This window comes from Pelodiscus sinensis, chromosome 3 (assembly GCF_052426305.1).
Source record: "Pelodiscus sinensis isolate ZL-2025 chromosome 3, ASM5242630v1, whole genome shotgun sequence".
NCBI classification, from domain to species: Eukaryota; Metazoa; Chordata; order Testudines; family Trionychidae; genus Pelodiscus; species Pelodiscus sinensis.
The window spans coordinates 2,120,297-2,133,785 of NC_143054.1; the positions used below are offsets into that span (position 1 = coordinate 2,120,297).

The 13,489-nt window shown below is 67.9% G+C and overlaps 1 protein-coding gene across 5 annotated transcripts in view; it reads left to right on the forward strand.

Moving 5' to 3' along the window:
* DPYSL5 (dihydropyrimidinase like 5) overlaps positions 1–13,489 on the forward strand; it is a 102,152-nt gene that overhangs the window by 7,186 nt on the left and 81,477 nt on the right. For 3 of the 5 annotated variants that reach the window (XM_075914553.2, XM_075914552.2, XM_075914556.2), the window contains exon 2: positions 12,069–12,333. In XM_075914553.2, the coding sequence (XP_075770668.1) occupies positions 12,073–12,333 (261 nt within the window). In that variant the 5' untranslated portion in view covers positions 12,069–12,072. Of the gene's footprint in view, positions 1–7,264; positions 8,006–11,465; positions 11,491–12,068; positions 12,334–13,489 lie in introns of those variants that run through there. The other 2 variants (XM_089776948.1, XM_075914554.2) reach the window with 2 other exon arrangements.

Here is a 13,489-nt window from a genome sequence, read left to right on the forward strand (position 1 = left end):
CGGTGGCAGGGTCAGCCCCCAGCGAGGCCCTTGGCACCTGCTGCTCCCCTGGGCTGTAGCTCCCAGGACCGAGCCCAGGTGGCACAGCGGGTGAAGAGCCCATCCCTCTCGGGAGCAGCGGTGCTGTCCCCATGCATTGGCCTGCACGTGAGTTTCAGCTGTTCCCCCGTAGGTCTGTCGTTGGCGGCTCTGCCACCCAGATTTCTGCTAGGGCAGGCCAGGCCCCCGACCTGCAAAGGCGGAAGTGACAAGTGCCCCAGTGCTGGATTGGTCTTGCCCAGAGCTGCTTCGTGCCTGTACCTTGACGCAGCTCTGATCTGGCTGCGCCCACGTGGTTCCCAGTGGGATCCTGAAGACCAGGAGTGCAAGGGCTCTGGCTGGGGGTGTGGGTACAGGAGGGGGTACAGGCTCTGGGCTGGAAGGTGGGTGCAGGAGGAGTACAGGCTGTGGGCTGGGGGGGGTACAGGCTCTGGGCTGGGGGTGGGTGCAGGAGGAGTACAGGCTGTGGGCTGGGGGGGGTACAGGCTCTGGGCTGGAAGGTGGGTGCAGGAGGAGTACAGGCTGTGGGCTGGGGGGGTACAGGCTCTGGGCTGGGGGTGGGTGCAGGAGGAGTACAGGCTGTGGGCTGGGGGGGGTACAGGCTCTGGGCTGGAAGGTGGGTGCAGGAGGAGTACAGGCTGTGGGCTGGGGGGGGTACAGGCTCTGGGCTGGAAGGTGGGTGCAGGAGGAGTACAGGCTCTGGGCTGGGGGGGTACAGGCTCTGGGCTGGGGGTGGGTGCAGGAGGGTGTGATGACGCGTTGGGGTTTTCCCATCTCCTGCACCCCCGTAGTGGCACACAGACTCCACCAGCCAGTAGAACAGAGGGAGTTTATTGCTTCTCCAGGATACAGCACAGATGTAATCTGGTTACAGGAACTGGGGCTAGGAGGCTTCAGCCCCCCCTTGAGATGGGGGGTGGATGGGCCCTACAATCCCAGCCCCCCTCCCTAGCTCCTTCTCCCCTGCTTCCCAGACCGAAACTACCACTCTCTTCCAGCCCTGCCCCCAGCCAGGGCTCCACTCCCCTTCCCATTGTTCCGCTCCCTGGGAGATACTGGTCGGACGGGTTCGAAGCCCCCTTGCATAATGACTCATCCCCTGCCCTGCTGGGCCGTGCTGCAGCCAGCAGCCAGTGGAGGTCACTCAACCCACTGCCCAGCACAGCAACCAGCAAGTTCCCCCCCACTACGTCACAGTTCTCCCCCCTCCGAGAGCGAACTGAGCAGGGTCACTCCGCTCGTGACCTAGGGAAGTTCGGGTCCTCTGCGTGGGAACCCGCACTGGGGACTTGGTGCTCCCCTTGACTTGGGCTGGCCACGGCGAGGCCCCACATGAATTGGCTTCCCTCTGTCCACTCGCCGCCCCGCTCCAGGGGGACTGGCACAGGCCTGTCCTCGGGGGTCACACCCACCCTTCTGCTGGCCTTGATCTCTGGCCAGGGTCTCTCGGGCCGGGGCCAGGAGCTCAGCGAGCCTTCTCTGGACAGCCAGGATGTCTTCTACCCCCAACGCTCCATCCAGGGAGGTCTTACCCTCCCATAACTCTCTCAGCAAGCCCAGGGGGTCCTCTGTACGGGGTAGGGGCCCCCAAGCCGCTTTCCTCCTGTCTTGGGCCTTCCCGCCCCTCTGGCAGGAGTCGCAGGACCGGCAGTATTGCTGCACAGTCGCAAATATCCCCGGCCAATAGAAGTGCTGGAGCAGCCTCAGCCGAGTGCGCCGGATCCCCCGGTGGCCCCCAACGGGGATGTCATGGGCCAAATACAGCAGCTTGAGGCAATACTTTTGGGGGACGACCAGCTGCCGCTGGACCCCCCCATGCCCTTGCCTTCCTGGGGGGGAAGCCATTCCCGGAACAGGAATCCCTGCTCCCACAGGAATCTCTCCTGGCCACCTCTCCCCAGGGGCTGAGCTGCACGGAGGCCAGCCTGGTCCCTCAGCCTCTGCAAGGAGGGGTCTGCCTGCACCTCAGCCTGGAATGCAGCTGCTGGGGCAGGGATCGGGACCTGTTCCCCACCCTTGCCTAGGTCCGGATTCCCAGCCTGGCTGGACCCCGTGTCTCTGGGATGGGACCCTGAGGACCCTGCCGGGAGTCCTTCCCTGGATCCAGGTTGCCAGCCCCTTGCTGACTGTGGCTATGGGCGGTGACCCGGGTCCTGTGGGGTCTGTCTGGCCATTCCTCTAGGTCATTCCCCAACAGCACCTCGGTGGGCAAGTGCGGGTGCACCCCCACTTCCTTGAGACCTTCCTTGGCCCCCCCTTTCAGATGCACCCTGGCTACAGGCACCTTAAACGGGGACCCGTCTATGCCCTTCAGGGTCAGCTGCGTGTGGGGTAATATCCACTCTGAGGCCACTATATCGGATCGGGCCAGCGTCACCTCCGCCCCCGTGTCCCAGAAGCCCGTCACCTTCCTACCATCCACCTCCAGGGGTATGAGGCACTCGCTCCGCAGGGGCCGCCCTGCCCCCACCCGGTACACGGAGAAATCCGCCTCCTGAGGGTCAGGCCTCCCAGGGGAGGTGCACTGAGCATCCTTCCCCCCACTCTGAGCTGAGGTTTGCCGGCCAGCCCCTGCCTCTGGGGCAGCCTGCCCTTCCTCCCGCCCCAGCCAGTTAACCCTGGAAAGTTCCAGGTCATGGGACCTGTTCTTGTGCCTGGTGCATTGAGCCCTCTTGTGGCCTCGTTGGCCACAGCGATGGCAAGTTAGATTCTGTGGGCCCTTTTGAGTCGGCTCCGCCCCAGCCCTGGCTGGTTTTCTGGGGTATCAATGACTGGTCCTGGTCCCTGGGGCTCGCCTCGGAGGTGCCTCTCTCCGTCACTCAGCCAAGATCCGGTCTCTGCGCGATTCTCTTTCTCTCCGGGACTCCTGTTCACACCCGGACCGGCTCTCCGTGAACTCATCCGCCAGTCTCCCGGCCTCCTGGGGGTTCTCTGGTCTCCGGTCCTTGAGCCACAGCCTCAGTTTGGGTGTGCACGCTTCATAGAGCTGCTCCATCATGACCAGCTTGAGCAGCTCCTCTGTGGTCTGGGCTCCGACTCCAGACACCCACTTGCGGCCGTATTGCGCCAGGCGGGAGGCCAGGTCCACATAGGTCTCCCGTGGCTCCTTCTGCACCCCCCGGAACTTCTTCCTGTACATCTCGGGTCAGCCCGAACTTGTGCAGCAGGGCCTCCTTGACTCGGTTGTAATCCCCTGGCTGTAGGTCCTCCAGCTGACTGAGCACTCCGGCCGCCTCCTGGCTCAGTGCGGGGATGAGCTCCTGCAGCCAGTCAGCTGGGGGGACCCATTGCAGTCCACAGGCCGGCTCAAGGGAGCTGAGGAGGCGAGGAAGCAGCTGGTGGGTGGGATTCAGAACAAAACTTGCTAGGGGGCTTTTAGATGGGCCCTGAGTGCCCCCAGCCGGACTCGTGTTCTGGAGGCTTGCAGGGCAGGGTTGAAGCTTCTGAAAAGGAGGGTTGGGAGGTGTTAACCGGGGGGCCGACGCACGCCGAACTGCAAACGTTGCCTGCGCAGAGGGGACAGCCCTTCCGGATACTCTGGGCTGGCAGGGGTACTGAGCAGAGGGGGAGAACTGGGGAATTCTGTCATGCTCCTCTTGGGGCTGGGTCCTGCGGAGAACGCTCCTTCGGCGAGGGTCCTAGAGACCCAGTGTCTGACTTGTCTTCACTGGCCATAACTGCACAACAAAACTGCTGGAATGCCTGAGCGGTGCGTGGCCTCCTGCCTGCTTCTTGGTCACCAACCACCTGCCGTCGTGGCCTGGCAGAGCAAAGCCGGTCTTCTCCCATGGCAGCCTCGCATCTCTGCCCGGCCTGACGCAGGGCATTCCGTGCTAATGGGGCGGGGTCTCGGCGGCCTGAGACGAGCTTTGAAATAGCCACGCCCCTAGACAGGAGCAAACGCCACAGGGTGTGTCCACGTCTCCTGAGGCCAGTACTTGGCTCTGCACTGTACCACCTAGGCCTATGGACTCCCAGCCCTCACCGGGGCAGTGCCGTGTGCCGTGCACAAGTCCAGTGGGCACCGTCTCGCTCCTCCCCGACGTGCAGCCACGTCTGGAGTCCAGAAGGGACCATCCTGATTAGCCGGTCTGGCCTGCATCACACTAGCCGCCGGCCAGTAACCCAGGCAGCCCTTCCTGGAGCCCAGCTGGCGCAAGCCTGCTGCAGAGACGTTCAGCTCGGCTTTCCGGGAGGGTGAATCCGTTAGTCCGGTGGCTAGTTCCCCTTGGGGGACAGGTGCATCTTCCTTCTCCTCGGTGTTTGCCTCGCTTCCGCTTCCTGGCGCCCGCTCTGGTTCGACCTGTGGCTGCCGGATGAGAGCTGCTGTCAGAAGCCGTCTCCCCTCGTAGGCACTCGTGCACTCTGATCGCGTCACCTCTTAACCTTACGTCTCGGCCTGGCAGAGCCCTGGCTGGGTTCATTTAGCTAGGACTGGAGCTGCCTTGGGCAGGGGGCTGGACTCGCCTCCTGAGCTCTCCTCCAGCTCCGGGATTCTGGGATTCTTTTGGGCAACTGCCCCTGTAAAGAATCGCTTCCCATCTCCGAGGAGCCTTGTTCCCTGTAGTTCCCAGCCATTGTGAGGTGTGGCGTCCAGTGCTGGAGCCCGGATTCCTAATGCCACGTAGCGCGGTCCTGCTCGTATTCCCCGTCGGCTGTCGCTGGAGTCCCCGTCAGCTCTTAGCCACGCCGCTGCTCTGAGCTCTCCCGCTCAGCTGCTCCAGGGCCCCCATCCAGTTCTGCAGAATAAGACCTGGGGGTTACAGTGGATGAGAAGCTGGAGATGAGTCAACAGGGGCCCTTGTAGCCAAGAAGGCTAATGGCATATTAGGTTGCATTAAGAGGAGCATTGCCAGCAGATCCAGAGGTGTCATTCCCCTTTATTCGGCTTTGGTGAGGCCGCATCTGGAGTATTGTGTCCAGTTCTGGGCCCCCCACTACAGACAGGATGTGGACGCATTGGAGAGGGTCCAGCGGAGGGCAACCAAAATGATGAGGGGGCTGGAGCCTATGACTTATGAGGAGAGGCTGAGGGACTTGGGTCTGTTTAGTCTGCAGAAGCGAAGAGTGAGGGGGGATTTGAGAGCAGCCTTCAACTTCCTGAAGGGAGGTTCCAAAGAGGATGGAGAGAGGCTGTTCTCAGTAGTGACAGATGGCAAAACAAGAAGCAATGGTCTCAAGTTGTGGTGGGAGAGGTCCAGGTTGGATATTAGGAAAAACTATTTCACTAGGAGGGTGGTGAAGCACTGGAATGGGTTCCCTAGGGAAGTAGTGGAGTCTCCATCCCTAGAGGTGTTTCAGTCTCGGCTTGACAAAGCCCTGGCCGGGTTGATTGAGTTGGGATTGGTCCTGCCTAGAGCAGGGGGCTGGACTTGATGACTCCTGAGGTCTCTTCCATCTCTATGGTTCTATAAAGGCTAATTCCCATCTAGGTCAAGGTCTCTGGGATGAAAGGTCCATGGGCTTATTTCCGGCGAGCTCCAGCTGTGGCCCTGAGCCCGGCCCTGTCTGTGGGAAGCCCGTGGTGTGTCTGGAAGTACCTTTGGCCTTAGCTCATTCTGCAGAGGCCTGTCATCTCTGCAACGCCTCCCGGATCCAGCAGCCTGTCAGCCGCTGGCGCAAAGCGCGGTGCTCGATGGGAGCGTTTCTCCGGCTGGCGTCCCTCGCAAGGCGCACGGGAGGCTGCGCGGCGCCGGTGCCAGTGTTCCAAATGGCCCTCGCGTCCGCGTGGCGGTGTGTGCGGAGCCAGCACAGCCTTCCCCCGGCTGGGCTTCTCCCGCTTCCTGCAGAGCCACCCAGCCTTCAGCTTTCAGCCTCCCCCCGACCTGAGCAAGGTCAGACCGCAGGGCTGCACTCCAATTCACTTGGTTAGCGGCCCATGTAGGGCGTGCCGTGATGCCAAGTGTGAATGGTCTGACTGGCGCCGCCAGGCCCCTGGGACTTGCCAGGCGCGTGGCCGGAGAGGACTTGGCAGCAGACTCCTGGGTTGAGCGGGTCTGTTGGGAGTCTCCGTCGCACCGTGCCTCTCTGGGAGGGGCACTGCCCTGCCCCCTTGGTGCCCGGCTCCCTGTGCAGTGGAAGTTCGACCGGGCTCGCCCCCCCGGGAGATCTGCTGCTGTCCCCCACTCTGGTGCCCCAGCGTGTGGAAAACCCCTAAGCAGGGAAGCGCGTTCCAGCTGGCCGGGGGCTGATGGGCCGTGCGGCAGCTGCCGTGTCGGGAGAGCCCGCAGTGCGCCCGCTGGGCATGGTCTGCGCAGAGAGATCGGCTAGTGCCGGGAGGCGGCTCGGGGGAGTAGTGTGTCCTGGGCAGGCAGTATGTGACCGCGCAGCCGTGTTCACAGCCCCTCCCCTGCTGCTGCCTGCTTGGGTGCCAGAGGGAGCCGTGGGCGAAAGCGCCCAGTGGCGGCAGGACTGTGCCCGGGTGACTCTCTGCTCCTGTGGTGGAGAACGAGGCTTGCGCAGAGCCCACGTGGGTCTCCAGCAGGCCCATTTGCCCTGCGCTGCTGGGAGCCGAGCCGCTGGGATCCTGCTGGCCTCAGGTCCCTTCCGAGCGCTAAGCAGGCAAAGCCCCACAGAATGGACTCAGAGAAGGCCTGCACGGGGGTGGGCTGGCTGCCACCCAAGCCCTCTGACTGGGCTGCCCTCCCCAAAAGGTTGCTCGCTGACCTGGGAGAACCACGTGTGCTCTGTCGTGTTCGCCATTCGCGCAAAGGGTTAATAGCGCAGGGCAGGGCCCCGTATCCCTTGTGACAAAATGGGGATTTGCTGTGGTATGAGTCCTAGGCGTGCCTCAGTTTCCCCTCTACTTTGCGTGGGGGAGTTGGTTCTCAGGGAGGTCTGGGGGCTTTTCCACACCTGAAATGCTGCTGTGCTGCCCCTGCGGCACTTGGATATCAACCCCAGCTCGTTGGCGTCTCCCCGGCGGCCCGTGCTTCCTGAAGAGAGGTTACCCGTTCTCCGCAGCGCCGCCTTGTCAGCGGCTGCATGCTGCGCTGGAGCTGCGCGCGGAGGGTGGGGGGTGCTTCCTGGAGGGCAGCGCTGGCTGCAGCTTGGCGTTAGGGGGGCTGGCCCTCGATTCTTGGGGGCGAGACAGGGCCCAGGCTGAGCGGGGGAAGGAGGCAGGCTGCTCCATGGTCGCTGGGCTGGTCGGAGCAAAGCGAGTGCGAGAGGTTTTGCAGCTGGAGCAGCCCGGAGTGACGGGTGGGGCCGTGGGGTGCGGAGGGGGCGGTGGCCCGGCTGGGCTTCTCCAGCGCTGGCTCTGCGTGTCCCCGTGCCCAGCTTTGGAATCGGTTTCTGGCTGGGGGGGCTCTGGCAGGACCCTGCTTCCTCCCCCTTCCTGCGGGGCTGGTACCTCGCTGAGCATGGCTGGTGAGTAGAACCAGCCCAGCTCAACAGCGTAAGCTCCAGCTCCAGAGCCCGGCACGTGGAGGGCAGGCGGGGCCGAGCAGCCGGGGAAGCGGCCTTCCCGCGTGGCCGCGCCTGCTCCTGGCTGGTACGGACGTCTCCTGCCATTGTGCTCCCTCCCTTCCCGCAACTCGTCAGCCCGTCGGGCCGCTCCTCTGCGCGGGCAGGGGCCGAATAGCCCTGGGTGGCCGGCTGGCTCCCCGCTCCCTGCTGGCTGCTGGCTCGCTTGTCCCTGAGTCCTCGGCCCGATTCGGGTGCCTGGTGCCAGCCATGCGCCCCCCAGACTAACCCGCCCGTGGCAGGCAGCAGCAGCGGGGAGGCCGGGGGCTGCGAGCCGGGCTGGTGGGCAGATGGCTCTTGTGTGCTCCACTATGCAAATGTCCTGGCTGATGGCGCCTGCTCCCAGACAATGGCCTGAATTCGTTAGCGCGGGAGCTGCTTTGTCAGCCTGCGGCAGCGCCCCTGCTCGGCTCCTCGCCGCCGGCAGGGCAGGGGAGGGCCAGGCCCGGGGAGCGGGGTGCGAGGCCGCGTGTCTGCGCTGGGCTCCGCAGGGCGGCTGCTGGTAAGCGGTGTGTGACCGGAGCCCCTGGGAAAGGCGGGGGTGTTCCGGGGCTCTGCACCCGGGGGCAGGAGGGATTCCCCGGCAGTGGGGCTGGGAGTAGGGCGGGGGCTCTGCCGGGCTGGGCCGGGCCTGGCCTGTGTGGATCCCGGCCGTGCCAGCGAAGAGCCCCAGAGTGCAGCTCGGCTGGGAGACGCCAGCTCCGTGTGTGTGCGGGGGGGGGGGGGGGATGTCCTACCAGGCCCCCATCTCTGGCTGCGCGCCCAGCCTGCGCTAGGCCTGCAAGGCTGCTGGGAGCAGGCAAGGCAGCCGCTTGGCTTTCCTGCAGCGTGAAGAGACGTAGCCTGAGTGGGCAGAATTGTGTAGCCAGCTGTGGTGCAGTGGGGGGGCTGCTCTGGAACCCGGGTCCCCTGCGCTGGGCTGTGTGATCCCCACTGACTCCCCCACGCCCAGCCTGGGCAGGTAACAAGGCTCTTCCCAGGGGCACAGACAAAGGGAGGGAGGTGGAGACCGACACCCGGTTTGGGGGCAGGGTTTGGGAGCAAGGTGGTTGCTGGCTGGGAAACATGAAGGGAACAGCCTAAGCTGAGTGTCCGGGGGGGGATGGACCCCCCCACCGAAGGGGTCTGGGGCATCCTGGGCCTGAGTCCTGCAGCCACGTCCCGTCTGTGCTGGGCTGTCCCCCGGAGGGGCAATAACCCCCCTGTTCTACCGGCTGGCGGAGCCTGTTCTTGCTGCTCCGGGGCTGCTGGATCGGGGGGAACCCGACTGGCCGTTACACCAGGATCTGAGCCCCCTGCCCCGCCCCAGGGCCAGCCCCCTGCTGTGGGGCACCAGGGCGGGAAGGGCCCGTTGAGGGTCTTCTGCGGCCTCTCCCTGAGCTGGGCCCTGTCTGTCTGTCTGCGAGGTGTGGGCCTATGGGGAGCATGGCCCGTCCCGGGGTGCGGAGGGGCCTCTCCTGAGCTTTGGGCAGATGGGCCAGAGGGAAGGCTGGTGGGATCAGGGGCCTTTCTCCTGCTGCCTCCCTCCAGGGGCCGGTCCTGCGGCTCTCTGCCCGCCCCAGGCAGCGTGGGCTAGGAAGGGTGCAGCTTCAGGGCTGCTGCCCGTCTGCAGGTCCCCACTTTCCCTTGGTGCTGCTGGGAGGGCACTTGCTGGCGTCCCTCCTTGCCCCTGGCCCGGGGCACTGGGGTGCTGCTCAGCGGCTGGCAGAGTTGGGGGCCGCACGTTTCAATGTTCCGGTCGGGTGTTCAGAGCTGTGGGCCGGCCTCAGGCATGGGCTGGGGCGGGCGCCGTGGCGGGTGCCATGCTGGGGGTGGGCAGCGGGGGACTGGGCAGGCGGTGGGTCCCCTGCCCTAGGGCTTCTGGTTACAAAGCTTTGCCTTCCCTAATCTCGGGGGCGTGGCCTTCAGCGCGGCGTCCCAGGGAGCGCCCGGCGTTCCTGCCGAGCTGCCCGCTGGTTCCCTGGCGGGATTGGTGTCCTGATTTCTGGCGAAGTCGCTGCTCGTCGACCTTGGCCGAGAGCCCCCCCGCCAGCTCTGTGTGTTGCAGTAGCGCAGAGCGGGGGCGGGGAGCACCCACGCCCAGGACCGGCCGACAGCCGGCATCCACCCGCAGTGAGGGGGGTTGGAATCGGGCCTGGTCAGCGTACAGCCCTTCACGCAATTACCCTAACAGCTAATGCACCCGCACCAGAGGTGCCTGCGGGGAGCCGGCTGTTAAGCCAGCGTCCCGCACGTGCCGGCTCCCGCGGAGCCGCCTGCCCCCATAGACAGCAGTTGGGGGGTGGGGGGGGCCGGTGGGGAGGGTTCGAGGGTAGGGAAGGAGCTGGGAGCCACACCTGCCACGGCCTGGCCAAGTGCTGTGGCCCATAAACTGGCCGGGACCTCTGGCTGACCTTGGGCTGCGCGCACAGAGCGAGCGCCAGAGACTGAGGCCTGGGACCGGCTAGATGGATGCGGCAGGGCAGGCTCCGCGCCTGGGCTGGGGTGAGCCCAGAGCCCGAGCAGCCCTGCCCGCACAGCACAGTAGCAGGGTAACCCGGTGCTGCTGCCATGCAGCGTGGCACAGCCGTGTTCAGGTCCAAGCCTCCTCCCCTCAGTCCCCATACAGATCGGGTCAGCCAGCACTCAGGGGTCCCGGCCAGCTGGGCGCAGCGTGCGGGGCGGGGCAGGGTCCCGGCGAGCCGGGTGCGGGGCGGGCAGGGTCCCGGCGAGCCGGGTGCGGTGCGGGCCAGCTCCCCTGGTGCGGGGCGGGGCAGGGTCCCGGCGAGCCGGGTGCGGGGCGGGCAGGGTCCCGGCAAGCCGGGTGCGGTGCGGGCCAGCTCCCCTGGTGCGGGGCGGGGCAGGGTCCCAGCGAGCCGGGTGCGGGGCGGGCAGGGTCCCGGCAAGCCGGGTGCGGTGCGGGCCAGCTCCCCTGGTGCGGGGCGGGGCAGGGTCCCAGCGAGCCGGGTGCGGGGCGGGCAGGGTCCCGGCGGGCTGGGTGCGGGGCGGGCAGGGTCCCCTGGCGCGGGGCGGGGCAGGGTCCCAGCGAGCCGGGTGCGGTGCGGGCAGGGTCCCAGCGAGCTGGGTGCGGGGCGGGCCGGCTCCCCTGGCGCGGGGCGGGGCAGGGTCCCAGCGAGCCGGGTGCGGGGCGGGCAGGGTCCCAGCGAGCCGGGTGCGGGGCGGGCAGGGTCCCAGCGAGCTGGGTGCGGGGCGGGCCGGCTCCCCTGGCGCGGGGCGGGGCAGGGTCCCAGCGAGCCGGGTGCGGTGCGGGCAGGGTCCCAGCGAGCTGGGTGCGGGGCGGGCCGGCTCCCCTGGCGCGGGGCGGGGCAGGGTCCCAGCGAGCCGGGTGCGGGGCGGGCAGGGTCCCAGCGAGCTGGGTGCGGGGCGGGCCGGCTCCCCTGGCGCGGGGCGGGGCAGGGTCCCAGCGAGCCGGGTGCGGTGCGGGCAGGGTCCCAGCGAGCTGGGTGCGGGGCGGGCCGGCTCCCCTGGCGCGGGGCGGGGCAGGGTCCCAGCGAGCCGGGTGCGGGGCGGGCAGGGTCCCAGCGAGCTGGGTGCGGGGCGGGCCGGCTCCCCTGGCGCGGGGCGGGGCAGGGTCCCAGCGAGCCGGGTGCGGGGCGGGCAGGGTCCCAGCGAGCTGGGTGCGGGGCGGGCCGGCTCCCCTGGCGCGGGGCGGGGCAGGGTCCCAGCGAGCCGGGTGCGGTGCGGGCAGGGTCCCAGCGAGCTGGGTGCGGGGCGGGCCGGCTCCCCTGGCGCGGGGCGGGGCAGGGTCCCAGCGAGCCGGGTGCGGGGCGGGCAGGGTCCCAGCGAGCTGGGTGCGGGGCGGGCCGGCTCCCCTGGCGCGGGGCGGGCCGGCTCCCCTGGCGCGGGGCGGGCCGGCTCCCCTGGCGCGGGGCGGGCAGGATCCCGGCGGGGTGGGCGCGGGGCGGCCAGGGGTGGGCCTGCTGCTCACCTGTCATGGCGTGTCCGGGAGTCCCTGGTGTGCAGCCGGAGGGGACTCTCAGGCGGCAGGTAGAAGAGAAGGTTCCTGGGTCCCGGGGGCTGCGTAGCAAGGGGGCGATGTTAGGCAGCCTTATTCCTCCCGGGGGGGGAGGGCTCCCAGGTTGCTCACCCCCCTTCTCTTCCCCGAGACCGACCCTCCCCGGGCCCTAGTCCCAGCCTGCACTCAGCCCCGCCTCCCTTTGCCGTGGTCCCCTAAGTCTGCCCCTCGGGTGTCTGGGCCTGACACACGTCTGGGGGGAGCCAGCAGGATTCCCCCCCCCGCGGCGTCACACTCCGTCCCTCCCCCCCCCCTGCACTTCACCTGCCTTCCAGAGAGCTGGCGGCTTCTGCTTCCCAGCCGAGGGGTGGGGGCCCACATGGGGCGGTGCCGGCTCCGTCGCACTGGCCTAGGGGCCGGGGCCCTCTGGTTGTGGCTGAGCCTGGAGCGCATTGGGCAGCAGGGGCTTGGGCGTCCCTGCCCTGCGGGGGGCGGGGGCCGGGCTCCGGGGTCCTTGGTGCCACTCGCCTGCCCCGGGGCAGTGCCTGGCGGCCAGGGCGTGGGGCCTGCGGAGGGCCAGCCCTGACCCACTGCTTGTCTCCCCCGGCAGAGCCATGCTTGCCAACGCGGCCACCATGCGCATCCTCATCAAGGGGGGCAAGGTGGTGAACGATGACTGCACGCTGGAGGCTGACGTCTACGTCGAGGGCGGCGTCATCCAGCAAGTGGGCCGGGAGCTCATGATCCCGGGAGGGGCCAAGGTCATCGACGCCACCGGCAAGCTGGTGATCCCGGGCGGCATCGACACCAGCACCCACTTCCACCAGACCTTCATGAACGCCACCTGCGTGGACGACTTCTACCACGGCACCAAGGTACCTGGAGAGCGGGGGCGGGGCCCGACGCCACAGCTGGAGAGCGGGGGCGGGGCCTGGAGTCACGGGTGGCAGGGGGCCTGGGGCCCAGGGCCACGGCGGGGGAGCTGCTGGCGGGGGCCCAGGATCACAGCTGGCGGGAGGCCTGGAGCTGAAGAGCGGCTGGAGGGTGGCAGGGCCTGGGCCTCTGGGGCTGTGGCTGGTGCCCTAGAGGCTATGGGGGCCCATCCAGTCACGGCAGCAGCTTTGCGCCCATGCTGTGTCCGTCCCACGGCCAGCCGGGAGCGCTGGGAGCCCACGAGTGCCACCCAGCGAAGCCAGCCGGGCTCGGCTGACCCATTCAGTGATGGGGGGCCCACCGGGGCCCCCGGCAGTCGTCCAGGGTGAGTCCCTCTGAGCTGTCAGTGCTGGTCTGAGCCTGTCTGGCATCTCCTGGGCCCGACGGAGCCCTGCAGCAGCTGGCGTGGGCTTTGCGGTGTGGCTGGGCGTGGGCCAGCCGAGTGGCACCCGCAGCCAGCGTGAGACAGTGACCCTGCCTGGCCCGGGGGGAGGAGGGTGGCCTGGGCGTGCGGCGCTGGGGCAGCCGACCTGTCTCGCCATGCGCGGAGCAGTGCAGCCTCGGGTGCCTTGGCGTGTGCTGGGTCTTGTGTGCCCCTGTCCTGGCCCCAGCGAGCGTCCTCCGTTCCCACCTGGGGGGCCTGGCTGACCCCCAGAACGCTGCCCCAGCTGGGAGTGGGGGGAGGTGGAGCGGCGGAGCAGCGCCCCAGCTGGAGATCTCCAGGGCTGCGGGGACCAGCGTCCCGTCTACGTGCAGGCTTTCTCCATCTGTCCGTGGAATCAGTTTTCTACACGCAAATGTGCACCACCCGCAGACACCCGCCGCCCGGGTTCCCCAGCATCGGCATCCCTCCTGCGTGGCCGCGCAAGTGCCCGGCTTACAGCGGGTCCTGGGGGTGACGCAGGCCCCCCAAGCACTGAGCTAGTGCCCGGTGCGGGAGGTGGCTGCGCCCAGGGCTGCGTGTGTCGGTTGGGGCTGGCGGTTCTCCCTGTGTGGCTGGGCTGGACTGAGCCCTTCCCGGCCTCTCTCCTGCCTGTGGCCAGGGCTGAATGCACACCGGGGCTCCTGGCAAGGAAGCCAGGGGTGTTATACGGCAGC